General features: G+C 46.9%; 1 protein-coding gene across 22 annotated transcripts in view; it reads left to right on the forward strand.

Annotated features, from left to right (window-relative positions):
* Positions 1-22,551, forward strand: part of Jakmip3 (Janus kinase and microtubule interacting protein 3) — a 129,369-nt gene that overhangs the window by 39,187 nt on the left and 67,631 nt on the right. For 21 of the 22 annotated variants that reach the window (XM_075972631.1, XM_075972641.1, XM_075972637.1 and 18 more), the window contains exon 2: positions 12,015-12,258. In XM_075972631.1, the coding sequence (XP_075828746.1) occupies positions 12,124-12,258 (135 nt within the window). In that variant the 5' untranslated portion in view covers positions 12,015-12,123. Of the gene's footprint in view, positions 1-10,014; positions 10,102-12,014; positions 12,259-22,551 lie in introns of those variants that run through there. The other variant, XM_075972632.1, reaches the window with a different exon arrangement.

Genomic DNA, 22,551 nt, shown 5'->3' on the forward strand with positions numbered 1-22,551 from the left:
CCTCTCCAGAACTGCGGACAACATGGGGACATCATTATTCTATCCAAAACACACAGAGTATCCCCAGGGTATTTGCTGGGTGTCCAAACCTAGCCATTCACTCTCTGTCCTAAACTAGTGGATTCTCTCCTGCTGTGAGAAGAACCGTGTGCCTGAGAAATCTTATATTTAAGACAGACGCCTTATCTAAATGGGTCAGTTTTCTCATGGCTATGGTAAGATACCTGGCTGACGTACTACTGTAAGGGGAGGAGTTATTTTGGCTTACGGTTTGGGGAAGTGCAGTTTCATGGCAGAGAAGGGGTGACAGAGGGTATTCACCCATATATGACTGATGTGACTGTCATGTAGCCTGCTCCCATCTGGGCTGCTGAGCAGGAAAAGCAGAGACCTCAGGTCACAACAAGGCAGCTATAACCTTCTAGTTCTACCCCTATGATTGCCCTAAATCCACCAGCTAGGCCCATTACACAAAATATTCCACAACCCTCAAACCACTGCCACCAGTTGGGAACGAAGTGTTCAAAGGCATGAGCTTGTGTGGGATATTTCACATTCAGACCAACTTACTGGGCATGAGGGTGGGAATCCCAGCATTCGGAACACTGAGAGAGACAGACTGCATGTTCAAAACCAGCTTGGACTGCACAGTGAGTTCCTGGTCAGCCAGGAGTGCCTAGCAGAACCCTGTCTCAAGCAAAACAGAACTAAACATATCTAAAATAAATTGTTCCCATAAAAAAATCCAGGGAACTATTGGAAATGTTCCCATAGATAAACTTTGATTATCTATGGCTTTGATTGATAATAACGGTGGTATGATAATTTTATATAAAAACTCACTGATAAAGGCATTTTTTTTTTTTTGGTTTTTCGAGACAGGGTTTCTCTGTGGCTTTGGAGCCTGTCCTGGAACTAGCTCTGTAGACCAGGCTGGTCTCGAACTCACAGAGATCCGCCTGCCTCTGCCTCCCGAGTGCTGGGATTAAAGGCGTGCGCCACCACCGCCCGGCTGATAAAGGCATTTTTATAAGTATATTTTTATTGACAACTAAATGACATGTACTAATTAATAAAAATAGACAAAGTCAAACTTGTGAGGTGTGCAGTGAGCTTGGCAAGCACAAGCCCACACCAATGAAGAAAGTTCAGGGGTTTCCAGGGGATCGTGGGGTTTTTATTCCTGCCAGAGGTCAGTGACAGCGGTGCTTCCGGGCCAATGGACCCATCTCTGAAGTAGCCAGTCCTTTTGGACTGTGCAGTCCAGGAATTAGTCTCTGATGTGGGATACTAGTTATTAGGAAGTTGTCGGACCAGTGACAGCCTGAGTGGTGTCCACACCTGTACTTCCTCAACCAAACAGACAAATTGCTGTACAGGTACAAAGACGCCCATGTGGATGGAAGTATCCTCAGCTGGGTGTTGAGAGGCATGCTAAACAAGGCCCTTGTTTCCTAGAGAGCAATTTCTTTTTTTTTAAAGATTTATTTATTTATTATGTATACAGTGTTCTGCCTGCTTGTATGCCTACACTGCAGGCAAGAAGAGGGCACCAGAACACACTGTAAGATGGTTTTGAGCCACCATGTAGTTGCTGGGAATTAAACTCAGGACCTCTGGAAGAACAGCCAGTGCTCTTAACCTCTGAGCTGTTGAGGACTGCAGACCACCACACCCTGAATTTCCTGTAAACAACTTGTTTTCCTCTGCTCTGAGCAGCCTGCAGCTGCTCTGAGCAGGAAACCCTGATGGCAGGGGAGTGATTCATGATGGGCCTGCAGCTGAAAGATCCCGAGAGCTGGGGCATGGCTAGAGCACTATATAAGCTGCCCCTGAACACAATAAAGGGGGCATTCTTGTACCAAAGATGACCCACGTCCCCGTAGCTGTGCGTGTGTTTTTTAATCTCCAGCCTAGTTCCCAGCTCGTGTTCCATCCTGTAGGGCGGGAGCTACACTAAGCCATCTCTCCAGCCCCCCTTTTTTTTTGTTTTCAAGACATGATTTCTCTGTGTAACAGTCCTTGCTGTCCTGGAACTCTCTTTGTAGACCAGGCTGTCCTCGAACTCACAGAGATCCACCTGCCTCTGCCTTCCAAGTGACTGGGATTAAAGACATGAGCCATCACACCTGGATGTGCTAGAGATCAATTTCAAGGGTAAAAGTTTGAGATTCAGGGGCTAGAGAGATGACTCAGTGGTAAGAGGACCCCAGTTTGGTTCTGATCATTCATGTCAAGTGGCTCTCAACCATCTGTAACTCTAGCTACTCCTTTCTTTTTGCCTCTTTTGGACACCTACACACACATGACAGGCACACCTACGCTTAAAAGTATATATATAAACACATATATGTATATTTGTATAAAAGTACACATATATAAGTAGATATGTGTGTATATATATGTATATACATATATACACGCACACTTCCCAGCTTGAGTGTTTTCTTCGACTTTGGCTGTTTCATGATTCTAAACATATGTCAACAGTTCTTCATGTAGCCTCTCCAGTAGGTGCAACCTTTCACTGAAGCAGAGGCCATAGATCACAGGGCACCACATACATCCTCAGCAAAGGTGGAGTAGGATAGGGCACAGGGCATCAACCACATCATCCTCAACAAAGATGGAGTAGGATAGGGCACAGGGCATCAACCACATCATCCTCAACAAAGATGGAGTAGGATAGGGCACAGGGCATCACATCACCCTCAACAAAGATGGAGTAGGATAGGGCACAGGGCATCACATCACCCTCAACAAAGATGGAGTAGGATAGGGCACAGGGCATCACATCACCCTCAACAAAGATGGAGTAGGATAGGGCACAGGGCATCACATCACCCTCAACAAAGATGGAGTAGTATAGGGCACAGGGCATCACATCACCCTCAACAAAGATGGAGTAGGATAGGGCACATCATCCTCAACAAAGATGGAGAAGGGCAAGGTGACGCATGCCAGATACTTGTTTTGGGGTAATAAAATATAAAATATCAACCAGGTGGTGGTACACACCTTTAATCCCAGCACTTGGGAGGCAGGGACAGGTGGATCTCTGAGTTCAAGGCCATCCTAGTCTACAAAAACTAGTTCCAGGACAGGCACCAAAGCAACACAGAGAAAACCTGCTTGAAAAAAAAACCAAACAAAATAAAAACAAAACCAAAAAAATATGTAAAATCTCTCTTGAATGGTTAGATCCTCATCTAGACCCAGTAAAACTTCAGGAGAAGTAGGAAGAATTGATGTAACTTCAGATAGAAGTCTCCAGGAAGGAGGAAGTGTGGGCTTGCCTTTATCTACCCATCTGCCCACCCCTGTCCACCTCATCTCACCCAGCCATCTCTGTAAGTCAGTTAGGGCCATAGTGCTCTGGTTCACGGTGGCTGTGGCTTTCAGTCTGGATGGCAGAGTCCCTTTCTTCCCAAGACCTTCTGAAGGGCCTGAGCTGAGTGGAAGCCTGGCCTATTATTCTAAAACACTTCATAATGTCTGGGTTTGTTGCAGGCTTTCTTTTGGGCCACCAACCAGCTCCCAGATCATGACACAGAGACTTACTATTAATTATGAATGCTCAGCCTTAACTTGTGCTTGTCCTACTAGCTCTTATAACTTAAATTAACTTGTTTTTCTTCATCTACATTTTGCCTTGGAGCTTTCTACTTTTCTTTTATTCTGTTTGTCCTATTCCATGTCTGGCTGGCTGGTAGCTGCCTGCCTGACTGGCCCTGGGCATTTCCTCCCTTGTTCTCTCTCTTTCTGCCTCCTCCCACTCTCTCGTTCTCTCCAGCCTAGATTCCTTCTCCTACTTATTCTCTTGGCCTGCTAGTCCCGCCTATCCCTCTATGGCCTAGCTATTGACCATTCAGCTTTTTATTAGATCAATCAGGTGCCTTAAGCAGGCAAGATAAAACAGCAACTCATCTTTATATAATTAAACAAATACAGCCTAAACCAGTGTAACACACCTTTGCCTAGTTAAAAATGCAGCATAAACAAATGTAACACACCTTTACGCAGTTAAATATTCTGCAGCATAAACAAATGTAACACAGCTTTACACAGTTAAAGTAATAGGTCCACAACATGTGTTCATTGCATAAAACAACTGTAGCTGCCCATTTTCTCCTTCATTTGTCTGTGCACATGCATCCGTGTGCCGTGGTACATATGTGGATGTCATAGGACAATTTGTGAAAGTCAATTCTCTCCCTCTGCCAACTGGGTCTCCAGGATCACACTTGGGTCATCAGGCTTGGTGGTAATAATCTTTACCTGCTAAAAAATGTTGTACATTTATTTATTTATTGTGGTGTGTGTGTTCACGCACGTGTGTGCCTGTGCATGCATGTACACACGTAGGCACACACATGTCATGGTGTGCATGTGGCAGTTGGAAGACAACTTGTAGGAGTCAGTTCTCTCCCCCTACCATGTGGGTCCAGGGGAATTAAGTTCAAGTTGCTAGACTCAGCAACAAGTGTCTATATGCTGTTTTTAGAAACATTAATTTTGCTGGTTTCTATGGCATAGTGGTTAACAAATTTGTCTTACATTTAATTTCTTTGTGCGCATGTGAAGGTCAGAGGACAGCTTGCAGAGCTGGGAGTTGTCTTTTGCCAGGGGAGTTCTAAGAATGGACCCCAGCTTGTGAGGCTTGGCATCAAGTGACTCTATGTGCCATCTTGCCAGCTCCGTTGCTGCTAATCCTTATGTCCCAAATAAAGTAACTAGACCAATTAAAACTATTAGGGAATATTATTTTAAGGTGTGTTACTTTTGTTTATGCTGCATTTGTTTAATTCTGTGAATCTGTGATTCTTTCCCTGTCTAAACCGCCTGATGGTCCTAATAAAGAGCTGCATGGCCAATAGCAAGGCAGGAACATGGAGAGGTGGATCTAGCAGGCAGAGTATAAATACAAGGAGAACTCTGAGACGAAGAGAATAGGAAGAAGAGAGCAAGGAGCAAGAGATCAAGGAGAGGATGATATCAGGGGCCAGCCACCCAGCCACCCAGCTACCTAGCTATACAGCAAGCCACGGAGAAAGAAGCAAAGAAAGGTATACAGAAATAGAGAAAGATAAAAGCCCAGAGGCAAAGGGTAGTCAGGTTAGTTTAGGTTAAGAAAATCTGGCAAGAAACAAGCCAAGCTAAGGCCAGGAATTCATAACTAAGAATAAATATCCATGTGTGATTTATTTGGGAGCTGGGTGGCAGCCCCCTCAAAAAGCCAAAAGAATAAAATGTCATACAATATAGAATTGCACAGCTTGCAGCTTTGCAACACACCCTGGAGATGACAATTCCCTGGAATCTAAGGGGAACTCTGTTTCTTCCCACTGGATGGTGGGCTCTGTGGTCATTAATATCTACCTTCCACTTTGGGAAGAGCACTGGAGAATTTTAAATCACACCTACTGCGTAAATAAAATGCTGGTAGGTGTAAGCCCAAGACTTCTTTCTTTGATTAAAAAGCTACAGCAAGACTGTGTATCTGGGAAGATGCAGCCAAAATGTGTGTCTTCCCTTCTGTTAGTACAGTCTTTGGACTGTAAAATCAGTACAAGGAAACTCTGAAGGAGGGCAGAGGGAGCTGACTAGGGTCCTGGTGACCCCAAGAACTCATAGCAGGGAACTCCCGATTTTCCTTTTGCCTCAAAGATTCCAGAGGGGGAGTTGAAGAGGCCATCAATGAATGGATGGATTATATAGCCAAGGGGAACAGCAGGGGCTCTCTACCATGGAAACAGGGAATGACAGCCTATAACAGATTTCTCATTGGGTGTTCTGCTGCCAAGTAAGCTGTGCAAACACACCTGAGTTGTTAGAGAAATTCAAGTAACTGTACTGCAGCTTTACCTACTGAAGTGGCTAAAAAAAGAAAAGCAAAAAGGTCACAATATCAATTCCTCAACTGAGGTTCCCTCTTCTCAGATGACTCTACTTTGTGTCAAGTGACAGAAACTGACCAGCACAAAAACGATCTCAAACTAAAAACTTTACCCAACTCCTGTCAATCATAACCTTGTAGTGGGCGTGGCTTGTCTGGCTGGGTTGTGAGTGCCTCACAGAGACCCCAGACAGGAGCTAAAGCTTTTTCTTATTGGAAGGGTTCTTTTCTCCTCCCATTCCCACCTTGTTTTCTGCAATCTTCATTTCTCCCAGGGGCCTATAAATGATCAATATATACAAATATAAACAATCAAAAAAATCAACAAGTGATTTCTTTGTATTGTGGTTGGAAATGAGGCCACAACCCAAACCTTGGTTAATTCTATCTTTCAGCCGGTACACTGACAGCCGTCACGCCTGTTTCCAAGGGCTGCTGTCAGCTCGTCACGCAAAGCACGCTTTCACACGTTCCATCGCACCTGCAGCTAGCTGTCTCATCGATTGTCACAGCTGAAGGACAACATGTCAGGAGAAGTCCATCAACTTCCTGATGGCTTTGACAGTACTCAAACAGAACATTTTGTTGTTCTTGTCAAGTTGATGATACGTTACTTCCTGTAAATTGTGGAATGACAACATAGCACAGTAGCGTTTGTGAAGTTGAATGCAGGACAGAAGGGACAAGGGAGGTTACTCAGAAGAATCGTGACTTGGTGTCCAGTCTTACAGACCAAAGAGGAAGTTTCTTCCTGGTTGGGGCAGCTTAAGCAGGTGCCTGGCTGTGTTCTCTCTGTCTGAGGAGGCTGAAGGAAGTTAAAGCCATGCGGCTTTGCGTCAATGGCTTTGGAGAAAAGCCTCGCTTTGGTGGCTGGCTTATTATTGCCTCTTGCCGGGGCCTTTGGATGTCCATGAGAGCCATCCGCTGAGCAGCGGCATACAAAGAGGTCAGGCTGCCCAGCTGGGCTCCCCTCGGTGAAGGAAGCCAATGCAGAATTCCTAAGAGAAGGAGTGGTCTTCCCAGTTACTCAGCTGAGGACTCTTCTCATTCCAAACATAAGACAATGGGCAGGTGTGGGGATTTAGAGGCTTGAGTGGGAGCCTGGTGCTAGGTCTGGCACTTGGGGTGCTGTCTTGTTGGACACACAGTAACTGATGTGCCACCCTGGAGTCATTTCTGTACCTGGCCAGCGAGGGGGCTGCCACAGAGTGAATGCATATCTCTGCTTCTATTGGGGCCTCTGCCTCTAGCTTCAAGAAAACGCACATGCAGTCAGACTTGCCTGGATGTCCTTCAGTGTACTGCCTGCTTCTCCTGTGATAGTGTACCCCACATAGGACTCCGGGCACTATGCTTTTAGTCAAAGGCTCTCTCTTGGATTAACAATGGCTGTAGTCAGCAGAGCTAGGGAAAACTCTGGACACTGGGATTCAGCACATCTAGTCAGACCTCAGCTTTGCTCTAAGTTGCTGTTTGTAGCGAGCTGCGTGGTGTCACACCTGATGGAGATGTATAATCAACTCCTGAGATGGCTAAGGCCTGACCTATGCTATGATCACGCAATGATCATCAGCTGCCTGCATATGCGTGGGCCTATGGGCAATGCCTACCTAGCAATTCGGGATTGGCAGCCCATGCCTACTTAAGGGCTGGGAGAGGTTTGCCCGGAGGAGAGAGGAAGAGAGAGAGGGGAAGAGAGAGAGAAGTATAAAAAGTCCTGGAATAAAACTGCAGTGAGAAGAGCTCCGGTGGTCGTGTCATCCTTGCTGGTTGAGGGTGGCCGTGACAGCTGGTCACTCTCCTATGCCTTCTACCAAAGTCTTGCTCCCTCAGCACCCGGCTTCCCATCAGCATTCAGTGCCAGTATGTGTTCCAGAGGTGCACCTCTTCCAACAGTCCCCCCTTGTTAGCCTCCACTCCCTGTTCCACCTGCGGAAGGTTCTCCCTCTGGCTTCCGGGTTGGATCCTCATCTCTGGTAGCCAGCATTGATTTGCCCCTCTGAGTGACGGCTCTGTTTACAGGACTTTAGCTGCAGTTGAGGTGTATCTGTTTGACTCCTGTGGGCCTCTTCTGGTCTGTAACCCTGGAGGAAACTCCGGTGTGGATTCTGCTGCCCTCCCCACTCCCTCTGTGGGCAGCAGGGCTTGCTGGATCACCAGGTGCATCCTGCCTGGCATGGAAATGCTGGCTCTATGGCCCGTGGCTCTTTTCTCTCTCCTCCTAGTTGCTCTCTCAGATCCCAAATTTGGTGGACCATTGTCACCTGCCTCCCTCAATGTCACGTTAGGTTTCCATGGAAATGAATTGTCAGAGTCATAATCTCTTCCCCATAAACAAGTTAACCAGAAAATCCGAGCCTGTTTTTTTTTTTTTTAAAAAAAAAACAATCCTTTTAACTTCTATTCTTTGTAGATTTCACATCATGCATTCCAATCCCACTTATCTTCCTGTTCCCTCGCATCTGCCCTTGCAGTCAAAAAATAAAATTTAAAAGAAAAAGCAAAAACACAACAACAACAGAAAACAAAGGAGAGAAGAAATCTCATCATGGAAGCTGTAGTGTGGCCGGCTGCATCACACGGTTTTACCCTTTGGTCCATTCATCTTACAATTGTTCATCGTCATGAGTCATTGGCCTGGCTCAGGCCTCTGGTCAAATCTGCTTTAAAGACTGCAAGGCTATGAGTCACCGTCCAGACAGAGCATGAATTACGGGGCAGACCAGGAAGGGGACAGTGCTCCAAACAGTGCTGGATGCTGAAGACCTGCTCTGACCTCTCCTTGTCCTTTAGGTCACACGGTGACATCAAAACACATATCAGAGCTAAACATTAACTAAACCTGCTGGCAAGCGGGGACAGAGTGGGGAGGGCAGTCTTCCCCACATGGGCCTCCAGCGAGCACCCTGCGGTTTACAGTGGTGATTAACACACCCCAGGGGTGCATTCATCAACCATAAAGCTCTGCCAACTGCTGTATCTCATCCCAGAGAGACTGGCAGAGGTCAGCCCAAACCTTCTACCCTGGTCTTGGGAAGAAAATTTATTACTTCCGTGAAGACCCCAAAATAAAAGATGGTATATGGAGCTATTAATTTAATGACTTCACCAAAGAAAGCATGAAAAATTCAGTTCTGCTCAGTGCTGACAGCAAAACGGTACCTTGCCTGGGAGCTGAGAAGTCCTGGGATCGAGCCCAGGTTTTCCTTCAGACCTGGGGAGAATGTCTAGGGCTTTTTATTTCACTAATGGTCAAGCACACTTTAGCAAACATTTAAGATACTCGGCGTATTCTTTTAAAGATTTGTTTTTATTATATGTGTATGAGTATTTTTCTGCATATATCTCTGTATGCAATGGTTGTGTATGGTGCATGCGGAAGCCAGATGAGGGCATTGGATCCCCTGAAACTGGAGTTACAGATGACTGTGAGCTGACATTTCAGGGCTGGGACTTGAACCTGGTTCCTCTTGAAAAGCTGCCAGTGCTTTTAAACCCCAGACATCTCCCCTCTGTCTCCATAACCAATAATTTTATGCTAATTCTGCTACAAACGGAACAAGTTACAGATGCTTAACCAGAGCCACTTGAAGTGACTGTCCCTTGGCTGTCCCTGCTCTGTGGCTTCCTGCATTGAGTGCACATTTCAGGACTGCCTAGCTCCCCGTGACTCCCCTCTTCACTCTCCTGCATTTGTGATTGGGGCTGAGGTGACATAAAGCTAAGGACATCCTTAGTCTCCAGGTCTTTGCATTTCTGGGTTCCATCCTATGGAAACCCTTGCTCTATTGTAGCCTGATGCTGACATCTGCCGCCCAGTGCTCCTTCAGGCAGGCAGAGTTTGGCAGAACTCCCCCAGTGGTGGCTCAAGATGGCCCTTCTCAGACCACGTGGGCCTGCACTGTCTCATCAGCATAGCATCTTGGGCTGTGAGCACCGGGCTTCTGGAAACAATCCTGGCACACGCCCCGTGTGTCTTCCTTGTTTCCTCTTGAAGTTGGTTACCTCTCTGTATGTGTGTGACTAGTGACATGGCTTTATCAAGGCAAGGCCTACAGATTATTTTTCTTTTTCTGCTTTTTGTTTGTTTGAAACAGGGACTCACCATGTAGTCTTGGCTGTCCTAGGGCTGGATGTGTAAACCAAGCTGACCTTAAACCTAGAGAGATCTGCTTGTTTCTGCCTTCTGAGTGCTGGGATTAAAGGTGTGTGATACCTACAGAAATTGGTTTCATTTTGTTTGCTGTTTGTTTAGTTGGGTTTTTTTTGTTTTGTTGGTTTTATTTTTTGTTTTTGTTTTTTGAAGACAGATTTCTCCGTTTAACAGTTCTGGCTGTCCTAGAACTCTCTTTGTAGGCCAGGCTGGTGTTGAGCTCACATAGCTCTGCCGGCTTCTGCCTCCTGAGTTCCGGGATTAAAGGCATGCAACATCATCACTGCCCGGCAAGTAGTTTTATCTTAAAATAAGTTTTAAAAAGCTCCTGAAGACACTAGGTAAATGTCGGTGCTTTGGCATGACCATGGTGGTCCTACGGGGGCCCTGAACCTTTCTGGCAGCTGATGAGGTAATGGGTGGAGGGAGGGGGATAAATTAAAACAGGAATCTTATGTAATGGTTCTGGGCTGTCTGATACCCTTGGCTGGAAGCTGGTACAGAATTGCCCTGCTGGGATGTGAGCAGGATGGGCAACAGGCTTTGCAGGGTATGGAGGCCCAGAAGCTGGAGAAAAGACTATACCTTGCTCACAGAGGTTAGTGAAGCAACGTTAGGGGCCCATAGCTCCAACAGTTCTCAACCTGTGGATTGTGACCCCTCTGAGGGTGAACAGCTGTTTCAAATATAATCCGATATTGTGCCTGTCAGGATTTGTATTACAATTCATAAGAGTAGCAAAATTACAGTTATGCAGTAGCAAGGAAATAATTTTATGGCTGGGGGTCACCACAACATGAGGAACTATATTTAAGGGTCACTGCATTATAAGGTTGAGAAGCACTGATCTAGACCAAGGCCCTGGGAGTCCTTGCCACATAGTGAGTGAGTCCACCATCCACAAGAGCTCCCTAACCCAGACTTTCTGGATATTTGCAAGCAACCAGCCATTTTGCTCAGTCCCTTTTGTAAGCTGCTTGTGTTTCTAACCAATGGTTCAAACAGTCAACTTGAGCCCATTTAAGAGATCAGCCTAGGTGGCTCCCAGATCCTAGACATGGGTGATGGACAGACAACTGGGAGGAGTCACAACTAGTTGCATAGCAACAGGGAATTCACACCCAAGGCCTCCATTCCCAGGAGGGAAGGACTAAGCTGGGATCTAGTGCCCCAGGGAGCTCAACCAGGGTTTGTGGGTTCTTTCTTGGTAAGCTGGTACCCTACTTCTACAGGGAAGTTCAAATACTCATTGAGATCTGTGTGCCTCCTTTCCTTCATTTCCCTCTCCTCCCCTCCCCTTCTCTTATTTCCCTCCTCTCCCCTCCTCTTCATTCCCCACCCCCGAACCCCTGTGTTTCCTGGATGAAGTTTGTGGATCCCTGGGATGACCCTGTGTTGTGGCCACTACTCCAGCTATTCTTGCTTTGTTTTTGTTTTGTGTACATTGGTGTTTGTTTGGCCTGCATGAGGATGTCAGGTCCCCTGGAACCAGAGTTACACACAGCTGTGAGCTGCCATGTGGGTGCTGCAACTTGAACCCTGGTCCTCTGGAAAGACAGTCCGTGCTCTTAAACACTGAGCCATCTCTCCAGCCCCCTCTACCATCTGTTCCTTAGCTCATGGTTTGCACTCACTGTTGTCTTCATGGGTCTCACACCCACATATGAAACACTGGAGTTGCATACCAATCTCTTCTTAAGGGAGCAAAGGACTAGCCTGTCCAATGCACAGAGTCCCTGTGTGAGGACACTGTCCACGGCAGATGCCTCTCTGACCAGCGCTGGTCTTCAGCAAACACAGTCAGAACAACATCCTCAGCTCTGGGATGAGAGTGGATGAGGAGACGGCTGTGCCCCCATCCCAACACCAAGGCCCTGAGTTCTAGGCTGAAGGTGCATGGCCTAGGGGCTACTGTAGTGGTCAGCCATATACAACCTGCTCACTGGGAGTGTGCTTTTCCTCTAGGTGAGTGAGAAAATGTAGCGGAGCGACACCTGCCAAGAGCTTGGCGTGGATACCCTGGCCCAGACGGAGCAGCTGCCCCTGGGCGTTTTTCTGGCCATCCAGCCTCACCATGTCAAAGAAGGGCGCGGGCAGCCGGGCCAAGGGAGACAAAGCGGAGGCACTCGCCGCATTGCAGGCTGCCAACGAGGAGCTACGAGCCAAGCTCACGGATATCCAGATTGAGCTACAGCAGGAGAAAAGCAAGGTGGGCGCTTAAGCCTCTGCCCCAGGTTCCCCGCCCTGAGCTCCTGCCCCTGGAGCCAAATGGTCTTAAATAAAGGAGGATGTGGCCAGGTCTCTACACAGATGCCCGCTCCTTTATCCTGGTGGGTATCTTTGGGGAAGAGAATGACAGGCAGAGAGAGTTGGGAGTCTAAAATCCCATGGGAGGGCATGGAGGGACCCCTACCCAATGAGACATCCCTCCCACAGAGGGTGTATGCTGTGGGTCCGCAAGGGCCTTGTCAGATGGCACAGTCCTGGGGCCAACACTGTGTTTCCCACGAAGTCTCTGTAGTGGACTTGACCTGAACAAGATAAGTTGGTGTGAGTACAGATACAGTCAGGATTCCACAACCGCTTTGCGAAGCCAGCCTTGTGCCGGCACTGGCGGTGCGCTGAGAAATAAATAACGCTCTGTGTGCAGGCAGGGAAAGATCGGTCAGGCGTTGAGAGCCTCTTACGGTGGCTGAACCACACCTGTGACCACACTTGAAGCCGCAGGCTTTTTGTTTACCCTCCTCCAAAGCATCTTGCAGATAGGAGAAATGACTTGCTAGGGACCCAGCAGTAGCGGTGCCTTCTGTTCTCCTGTGACAACAAGACTCTTTCCATCTAAAGAATTTGGGGCCACGGAGATCACCAAGTAGATGATTTCTGTCACGACCTCAGCTACTCTATCACCAGCCTGCTGCGACGGCAGCACATGTGTTTTACATGTAGCTTGTCAAAACACAGCCGTCTCACGACATCCTGATGATACCTTCGCCTGCTTATAGCATTTCAGCGGCTTCTAAGTTCCAGCAGCCCTGTTGCTCATATGCACAAGACAGCTAGCAGAGCAACGTTAGGGCCCATGGCTCCAACAGTCCTCAGCCTGTGGACTGTGACCCCTCTGAGGGTGGAACAGCTGTTTCAGAGGGAACACATAATCAGATATTGTGCATGTCAGGATTTACATTACAATTCATAAGAGTAGCAAAATTACAGTTATGCAGTAGCAAGGAAATAATTTTATGGTTGGGGGTCACCACAACCTGAGGAACTGTATTTAAGGGTCACTGCATTATAAGCCTGAGCCTTCACAACCCCACGGGAAGACCGAGATTCAGGCCCACTGACAAAAAGGCACAGTTACAGGTTACACGAAATCACTTCCACTGGGTAACATGACCTCGGTTTAGACCTAGCCACCCCCATGTCTCTGTTGTGATCCTGGCTTAATACCTAGTGGGGGCTCCTTTCATTGCCTGGGCATTCTTTGTGCCCTGATGTCCTGCAGCAGTGATTTCTTACTCTGCAATGCCAGGGTCAAGTGTGGAAGGAAGCCAGCAACTGCAGCAGCTTAAAGTTGAGCATCTTAGACTTAGCCAGCAGCGGGCTTCTTGCAGAGCAATGAGTGCATTAAGGCTTGTCAGTGAAGAACAGAAGGGCACCAAATCAAAGTGGACCCCCTGCCCCCGCGCTAGCTCACACAGTGGAGGCTGGGTAGTTCAGTAATGGCTGTCTGCTGTCTGCACACTGGAGAGGTTGAGAACCTGTAAGGTCTATGAAGTCAGGTGCCTCTCTTGGCAGTCCTAATGTATGGAAGGCCCAGAAGTTCCTTGGGTGTCACTGGCATTCAGTCTATGTGGGAAGATTGAAGAAACTGGACATTGAGGTCAGTGGAGAATGGCAGAAGAGGAATAAATATGCTCACCAAGAAGTAAAGGAAGGCAGGCAACTCTGCTTTACCCCAGACCTCTTTATATTTGGACTGTGTGGTAGTTTGAATAAGAATGGCCTCAAACTCATAGAGATCCACCTGCCTCTGCCTCCTGAGTGCTGGGATTAAAGGCATGCTCCACCACCACCTGGCTCAAATGGATGTTTTAAAAATGAACAGTCTAGGGCTGGAGAGATGGCTCAGTGGTTAAGAGCGTTGCCTGCTCTTCCAAAGGTCCTGAGTTCAATTCCCAGCAACCACATGGTGGCTCACAACTATCTGAAATGAGGTCTGGTGCCCTCTTCTGGCCTTCAGGCATACACGCAGAAAGAATATTGTATACATAATAAATAAATAAATATTTAAAAAAAATGAACAGTCTAGCAGACTGCATCTAAAGTTATACTAATTTGATCATTACATGCTGAGAGATGATCATAAAGACATATTAAAGGTTTTTCCCCAACAATTAAGTCATTGTGTGTCTATATGAGCAAAAACTGCATACCATAAAAACTCAAAAAATCTATGTATGCCTTGCATGTAAGCCCCAGGGTTTAGGTAGCATTGTCTGGTTCTGAGAATGACTGATACACTGTTTTGCTTAGGGAGAATCTGTTTCTGTTCGGGACAGATACAATGTTCAGTTTTGAATAGTTCCTATTACCTCAGATCCAGGGGGCTGACCACACATTGACAGATAGTCCAAAACACCAGCAGGCTACCGTGGGAGGAGCTGGGGAGGCAGCTTGAGGAGCTGGGAGGATGGAGAGGATGGCAGCTGGTCGGTACCCTGTGCCTTGCACAGACCCAGGCAGAGGTGTGAGTATGAGGGTGAGCGGGCACGCAGGAGAGTCCCCAGGTTTTGACCTAAAGCACAGAGGGAAGTCTGGGTGAGGGGTTTGTAGGGGATCGAGAGCTGTGGTTTGGCAGGTACCTGGGAGACCCACCAAAACATCCAGGTGGAGACTTGTCAGCTGGACAGCTCAGTACTTCTGCCATTCCTTAGGGAGCACTCGGCCTAGTGTGGGCTGGTGTGGGAGTTGCCAGTGTTGGGAGATGTCAATTTGAGACTATATAGGAAGAAGGGCACTCAGTGCTAAGTGTGGAGCCTTCGGGTGGTTGGCAGTGAAGGAGGACAAGCACCAGCGAAGCCACATGGTGCTACAACTTTCTTTGGGTGTTTGGGTTTTTTGTTTTGTTTTTAATTTATTTATTATGTATATAGTGTTCTGGGCACCAGATCTCATTATAGATGGGTGTGAGCCATCATGTGGTTGCTGGGAATTGAACTCAGGACCTCCGGAACAGCAGTCAGTTCTCTTAGCCTCTGAGCCATCTCTCCAGCCCTGGGTCTTTATTTTTAAGTTACGTGCCTGACAAGCACATAACTCGAGCCTGCCTTCTGCCTATCGCACTCAGTCATGGCTGCTCCCGTGTTTTTGTCGGCACAGCCCCAGGTGGCTGTATTTTCACAGCACTTGATGCTAAAAGGTCTTGAACTTAAAAAGAGGGAACCTGCTAGTGTTTCCCTGGAGACACATACACATACTATTCTGGGTACTAATGTTTCTGTGCTCGTGGACTGGGAAAAATATTCCCACAAGGAGCTTTGGAGATAGCTGAGGCTCAAAAAAATAAGATTCTCCTTATTGCCCAGAGCCATGGCTCTTTCTGCATGGAGCAGGCCACCTGGCTTCCCTGACCCTGACAGGGGCTAGCCTTGTTCTGTGCATACATCAGACAAACGCACACCCTTAGCAACCTGGGTGTAATCCTCTCTATTCCTCATGTCTCTCTGCAGCCCTATTTGATTGTCCTATTTTCTTCAGTCTTCATAATGAAACAGACAAAAAGCCTTTGGGTCTCTGGATCCAACAATGCAACGTGGCTAGGTTTTTCTTTTAATTAAGTATTTTATGTGTCTGGGTGTTTTGTCTGCATGTATGTCTGCATCACATGCATGATTGGTACCCTTGGAAGTCGTGGAGCTAGAGTTAAGGATGACTGTGAGCCACCATGTGGGTGCTAGGAATTGTATTCCAGTCTTCTGGACGAGCAGCCACTGTTCCTAACTGCTGAGCCATCTCTCCAGCCCCGTGGCTGGGTTCTGAGACTGCGACCTTCACACTTTTTTTGTTGATGTTAGCATGGCCTACAGGAAGAATGTGTCTGCCTCGTGATTGCAACACTGCACACACCTCATCTCAAAGCGTTTGTCACCCAGATTCATAGCCCACTAATGGTCTTGACCTGATTTTAGCAAATTAAGCTTCTCCCTTTAAGATGTCACTAATCCAGCTCAGGGGACCATAGACAGTGACCAGAAGCTCCAAGGAGGTTTCCTCAAGGAACACAAATGAAAGCAAGTGTCTGTATGCCACATTGTGTTCGCCTGTCACGAGTTCTCAAGTCCCTGGGTGGCTGCTTGGGTTAACACTCTTAGAAGCTCTGAAGACAGAGGAACAGGTCCCCTGCTTTGCTGGTGACTCCTTAGCAGGTACCAGGATGTGAAAGATGCTGGTGGATTTTCATTACAGTGTTTCCTGAGAATGTCTGTAGGAGAATATATTCAGAGATGTGCACAAATGTGTCAGGTACCAATCTCGGTGTGCTGCTTTGGGGCTTCGGGACCTCACTGGGAATGAGTGTTTGCTGATGGAGATACAGATGCTGTATGGTTGAGGAGGCCTAGGAAGCACAGGCTGGATGTCTGTGCAGATTCCTCTTGAACTTGTTTGTTCAGAAGACCTTTCCAGAATCATAGAGACACTTTCCTACGATTTCTAACAGAAGTTCTCTCTCTCTTTGATGTGGTGTACATGCATGTATGCACTTGTGGAGCACATGTGTGGGTTTGCATGCATGCATGTGTGTTCACCTGTATATAGGACCAAGATTGATGCAAGCATCTTTTTCATTTGCTCTCTGCCTCAGATATTGAATAGGCGGTGTCTCTCACTTGAACCCATAGTTCACTGATGAGGTTAGTCTAGCTATCTAACTTGCCCGTTGCTCCAGGGATCCTCTGTAATTCCAAGCAGTAGGATTATGAGTGGTTGCCATGCCTACCCCACATTTATGTGGGTGCTGGTTATCCACCTTCTGGTCCTCTGGTTTTTGTAGCAGTGTTGAGCTTGCTGAGTCATTCTCCAAGCCTAGAAATCTCCAGAAATCCTCTATGTTGCCTTCCACATATCCAAAACTCTCCTAGAGTTGTACCTCATGCAAGTAGTGACTGAGTCTTCCCTGGGATGTGGAATAATTATGGTGCTACATATATACTTATTTTTAAAACATTGTTTTATTTTGGGGGGTTATAATATAGTTATATAATTCCCCTTCCTTTTCTTCTATCTACGTATTTATTTTTTAAAGGCTATAACACAGCATGGAGGACACCCATATATGACCTCAGCACTTGGAATGGGGATGCAGGAAGATGGGAAGTTCCAGGCCAGCCTACAACACCTAGAAAGATCCTGGTGATAAAGACTTGACCTTTTGCCTTGCACCACAGCACATGTTTAGAGCCAGCAGGCAACACTTGTGTCCTTGCAGGGGCAGCACTGTGGCGGCATCTTTTGTCCTCCCGAGTGAAGCTTCAGGTCATGTGACTTTGCAATCTTGCTTGGCTTTGACAGAGAAGTAGTGACCTAAGTTTGAGCCTGGTTCTCTGTTTTTTTTCTGTTTATCCTCTTGCCTTTGGCATTACTGCAAGGAAGATACATCTAGATTAGCCATCACTCCCAAGAGAAGTGTCATTTAATCACTAGCTAGCCCCTGTCATTGTGAGCCAGGGGTCTGTTTTCTCTGTGCCTGTCTGTGGCTAGTTCAGTTCCTAACTCTTCCAAGGCAGGATGTGATTGTGGAGTGGGCATGTTCTTGTTTTGCTCTTTTTCTTAAGCGCTGCTTTAGGGAGTCCTGGATCTTTGTATTTCCATACAAATTTTAGAATGTACTTGTTAATTTCTGCTTCCTTAGCACCCCTGTGGATTGGGTTGCATTGAATCTATAGGGCATTTTGGGGAAAGCCGGCTTTATAACACTGGGCATTTGGGTTTATAAACAGAACTGGTTTTGTTTATTTAGCCCTTTGGAATTTCTAACTGGCTGCAGCACAGAGGTCCTGAGCGTGTGTGTGTCTTAGCGTGTATCCACAGGCATTTGATCACCTTGATACATCCTAGCATATTCATTCCTAATGACACAGAAGTCTAGTTGACTTGTTCACATTTGAATTTCTTGTCTCTCATCACATGCATTCAACAAATCTTTAAAAACACACATTTTGTCAGGATGTGAGAGAGCCAGAAGCCAGTGAGGGAACATGCCCTTAGTGAGGGAACATGCCCCTAGTGAGGGAACATGCCCCTAGTGAGGGAACATGCCCCTAGTGATGGGACCTGCCCCTAGTGAGGGGACATGCCCCTAGTGAAGGGACATGCCCCTAGTGAAGGGACCTGCCCCTAGTGATGGGACCTGCCCCTAGTGAGGGGACCTGCCCCTAGTGAGGGGACCTGCCCCTAGTGAGGGGACATGCCCCAAGTGAGGGGACCTGCCCCTAGTGATGGGACCTGCCCCTAGTGAGGGGACCTGCCCCCGACAAGGAGATGTGCAAAAACATTATGAGTGGTGCTCCAGCCCAATAGACAGTTCTTAGACATGCCACGTGCCAATCTGTCCAAATTAGAACCATCAGCTAATCACAGAACACAGCTCTGAATCATCCTACAGCTTAGCTGGGGAGGTTCTGGGACTGTTCTGATGAACAGAGGTCACCTAAGGACAGGGACACACACACACACACACACACAGAGAGAGAGAGAGAGAGAGAGAGAGAGAGAGAGAGAGAGAGAGAGAGAGAGAGAGAGAGAGAGAGAGAATGACCAAAGAGACTGCTGAACTTCTCCCCAGCTAATGGCCAGACGAAGGCCTCAGCAAAGGCCCCCTATCATCCCTGCTGCTCATTTGGGCCTTTCCAAAACAAAGCTTTGCTGGCAGTTCTTTTGATTATCTTCCAACTATCTCTGGTGAGATGAAAACAGACAGACCATGGGCACAGACGTGGCATGTGGGTTCAGGTGTGTGCGTTGTTTGGTGTCTGTTCTTGAAAAGAAATCAGTCCTTAGTTGACTGGTAAAGATGACCTTGGATTCCAGAGCACTCATAGTTGAAGGCTTGCCGACAATTTTCACAAAAATATTCAGAGAACATGTATTTTCCAGCAAAACAAAAAAGTGGCTAGTGGCTAATTAAGCGTCTCTTTTGAGCTAAGGGGTAGGGTCACACCCTGTCATCTGTCTAATTTAAAACCTCACAGCCGTCAAGCTGTCTGCAGGACTCCGCAGTGTTGTTAACTATTACTTGAGAGCCCTAACTACTTTCATAACATGAATACAGATGGCTGTTGCATCTCTAGACAACGGTGCTAGAGGCCCCTGCAGGAGGAGATGTAGGTTTCTAGGGGTATGGAATCCCCTCAGGTGGGAAGTGATCGTCCCAAGTGAATCCCAGCACCATGTCTGACCCAGGACCCCTGCAGCCTGCACTGCACTTTTGGCTCAGAGGTCCACTGTTGTGAACAGCATCTTACCAAGCCTTCCATGATGCTGCCTCTCGAGTCCATGGAGCAGTGTGTTGCTTTAACTACCTACTGCTTAGGAGACATTTATTTATAGACTTGTTTTTTATGTGTTTGAGTATTATGCCTGCATACATGTGTATGCACTATGTGCATGTAGAGCCCACAGAGGTCAAAATAGGGTGTCAGATACCCTGGAACTAAAGTTATAGACCGTTGTGAGTAACCATATGGGTCCTGGGAATTCAACCTGGATCCCCTAGAAGATTAGCTAGTGCTCTTAACCACGGACCCACCCTCTCTCCAGCTCCTTAAGGAGACCTTTCTAAGGTGAGTGAGTCTCAGCCTCCCCTTCCTTCTGAAAGGAGCCTAAGATGTATCAGTCCACAGTATGGGGCAGAGGCAGTGTGCTGACAGCTGATGAAGTCAAAGGTCACGAGCCAGTGCTTGTGTTCTGAAAATTGCTTGGCTATTTTTTTCCTTTTTTTCCCCTTTTATAAAATTTATTTTTAAAAGAACCCAAACATCTTTTTTTTTTCCATTACACGTACCAATCCAAGTTCCCACTCCTTCCTCTCTTCCCATTCCCTCCACATACCCTCCCACTCTACCCCCATCCAATCCTTAGAGAGGGCAAGGCACATTGCTTTGGGGAAGATTCAAGGCCCTCCCTACTGTATCCAGGCTGAGCAAGGTATCATCTAAAGAGAATAGGTTCCCAAAAAGCCAGTACATGCAGTAGGGGTAAATCCTGGTGCCACTGCCAGGGCTATTTTCTTACTTTTGTGGGTGGATGGTGGGTGGGTACGTTTTCTCCCAAGGCTGTAAGTCTCAGGGAGTCAAAGTGAACCACTGACCTATAGTCCCTGGGTTCTAATCTGGGAGGATCAATGTGCACGAATGGGTAGGAAATGGCTAACCTGGACAGTAGGTGCCCCGGTGACTTATTTAAGCAGATATGAGTACAGAGCATGATGCTACCATTTCATCCTTCCCATGTAAGACAGATACCTGGATTAAAAACTCCAGAAGCTGAGCTGAGTTGCATCTAGTGGCTGCGTTTGTAAACAGAGACAGGAGATGCTAGGAGACCGGCAGTGTAGCGGTCATGTTTGGGGCATAACTTCACAGTCTCCGTGAAAGTCTGGCTTCTGTAATTGGCCAAGGCTCAACTGCTTGGCTCCAAGAGACAACGCCTGTTATGTTGCAGTCTGCTGAAACATCCAGCCAGGCCAAAGTTCACTGTTTATAGAAAAATCAAAGTTTCTGTTTAAGGGTTCTGTGGTGATTGGGTGGTAGTTTGGAGTATCACAGCTTCGGTATCTGTAAGCAGAAGAAAACCCTATGGATGGGAATGGAGGTATGCTCAGTGGTTAAGAAAACTTACTGCTCTTCCAGGGGACTAGGGTTCGGTTCCCAGCACCCATGTCAGGTGGCTTACAACTGCCTCTAACTCCAGCTCCGGGGAATCTAGGGACCTCCTCTAGCACCCGCCAGGACTCACACGCAGGCACATAGGTACATGCACACATACATAAATAAAAATAAAAAAATTACAACAAGGAAGCATGAGTGATGGTGTACAAGTTCGGCAGTAATAGGACAGGCTGGTAAACATGATGGGATGTTAAGAAGCTCTTTCGGTTTTAAAATGAAAGTGGTTTTCATGTGATTTTTCTATAGCTGGTTACAGTGAACATTTTGAATGGGGAAGAGGGCAAGGAAGGTCCACAATGAAGCATTACCGGTGCTCATTTCTGAGAAGTGTAATTTAGGAACATTTACTATCAGATGGGGCTGGTCTGTGACCTTCATGGCAAAACCTGCATTCCTAGCCTCCCATCACTCCCTCAGCCGCCACCCTGCCGCTGGGGCCTTGCAGACTTTGAGTCTCTGTGTCCTCTGTAGTTTGCTCCCCAGGAGAGAAGGCTTGAGGACCATGGTGGTTGTCTCTCTGGAGATGAGCCCGTTTCCTAGCCAGCCATGCTGGGATGCTGAGCTGAGCCGAGTGAGAACACGGGCAGCATTAGACACATGGAGAAAGGTGGTCATACATGTAAAGCACCAAGGAAGCCTAGCAGACCCTGCTACCGGGAAAGGGCTCTACTGTGTGAGCCAAGCATCTTTTAAATGTGTTTTTTTAAAAAAATAGGTATGGTGATAACTGGCAATAATACTGATACCCTGAGGCAAGAGGCCAGCCTGGGTTACCTGGCTGAGACTCTGCCATGAAATTATATGTGTTAGTGTGTATATACATACATATATTCATAATGCATGTATGAAGACAAATTATACATCTACATACATACACACATAGGAGGTGGTTACATGGCTTGCAGCTGCTGCCACACTGTGGGGAAGTAAGGAAGAAAATTCCAGAGCACTCTGTGTGGTGCAGGACCCCTCTAGGGGGGAAATGTGAGGCAGGGTTGAGAGTGGGGGTGTGTGTTCAATGTCAAATCACCACTGGAGAATCTGAGATCACATCAAGTTACTGTAGGCAGAGCACATGAGTAAGAAACAGAGAAATGGCCCCACAGAAACGCTCATGCAGAAGAAGCTACGAAGGTTATGTACAATGGACCTGAAAAAAACATCAAAACAAAAAACAAAACAAAAAACAAAAAAAGTAGATAAGACAGTACATAGTCCAAGTTAGAAAAAAAAAATACACAGCTGATGTGTCAGGACACATGAATTAGAAGTGAAATTTTATAAATGGAGATCTAGAAGGAACATGAGCATATGAGCCCAGCAAATAATACCTTATGAGGAATTGAAGGAGAGACTGAGAAAAATATAAACAAAGTGGGAGGGAAAAGTGTTAAAAGAAAGCAGGTAAATACTGAAGATGAGCTATGTTACTCTAATGTAAGGGCAGTGAGGGTTCCTGAAGATGATGGAGACATAAAGGCAGAATACAGAAACACGACACTTAAGAAGAATGTGGCTATGTCTTAAGAGGAAGCAAGGGCTACTGAGATGGC

The sequence above is a fragment of the Microtus pennsylvanicus genome, chromosome 5, assembly GCF_037038515.1.
Source record: "Microtus pennsylvanicus isolate mMicPen1 chromosome 5, mMicPen1.hap1, whole genome shotgun sequence".
Taxonomy (NCBI): Eukaryota; Metazoa; Chordata; class Mammalia; order Rodentia; family Cricetidae; genus Microtus; species Microtus pennsylvanicus.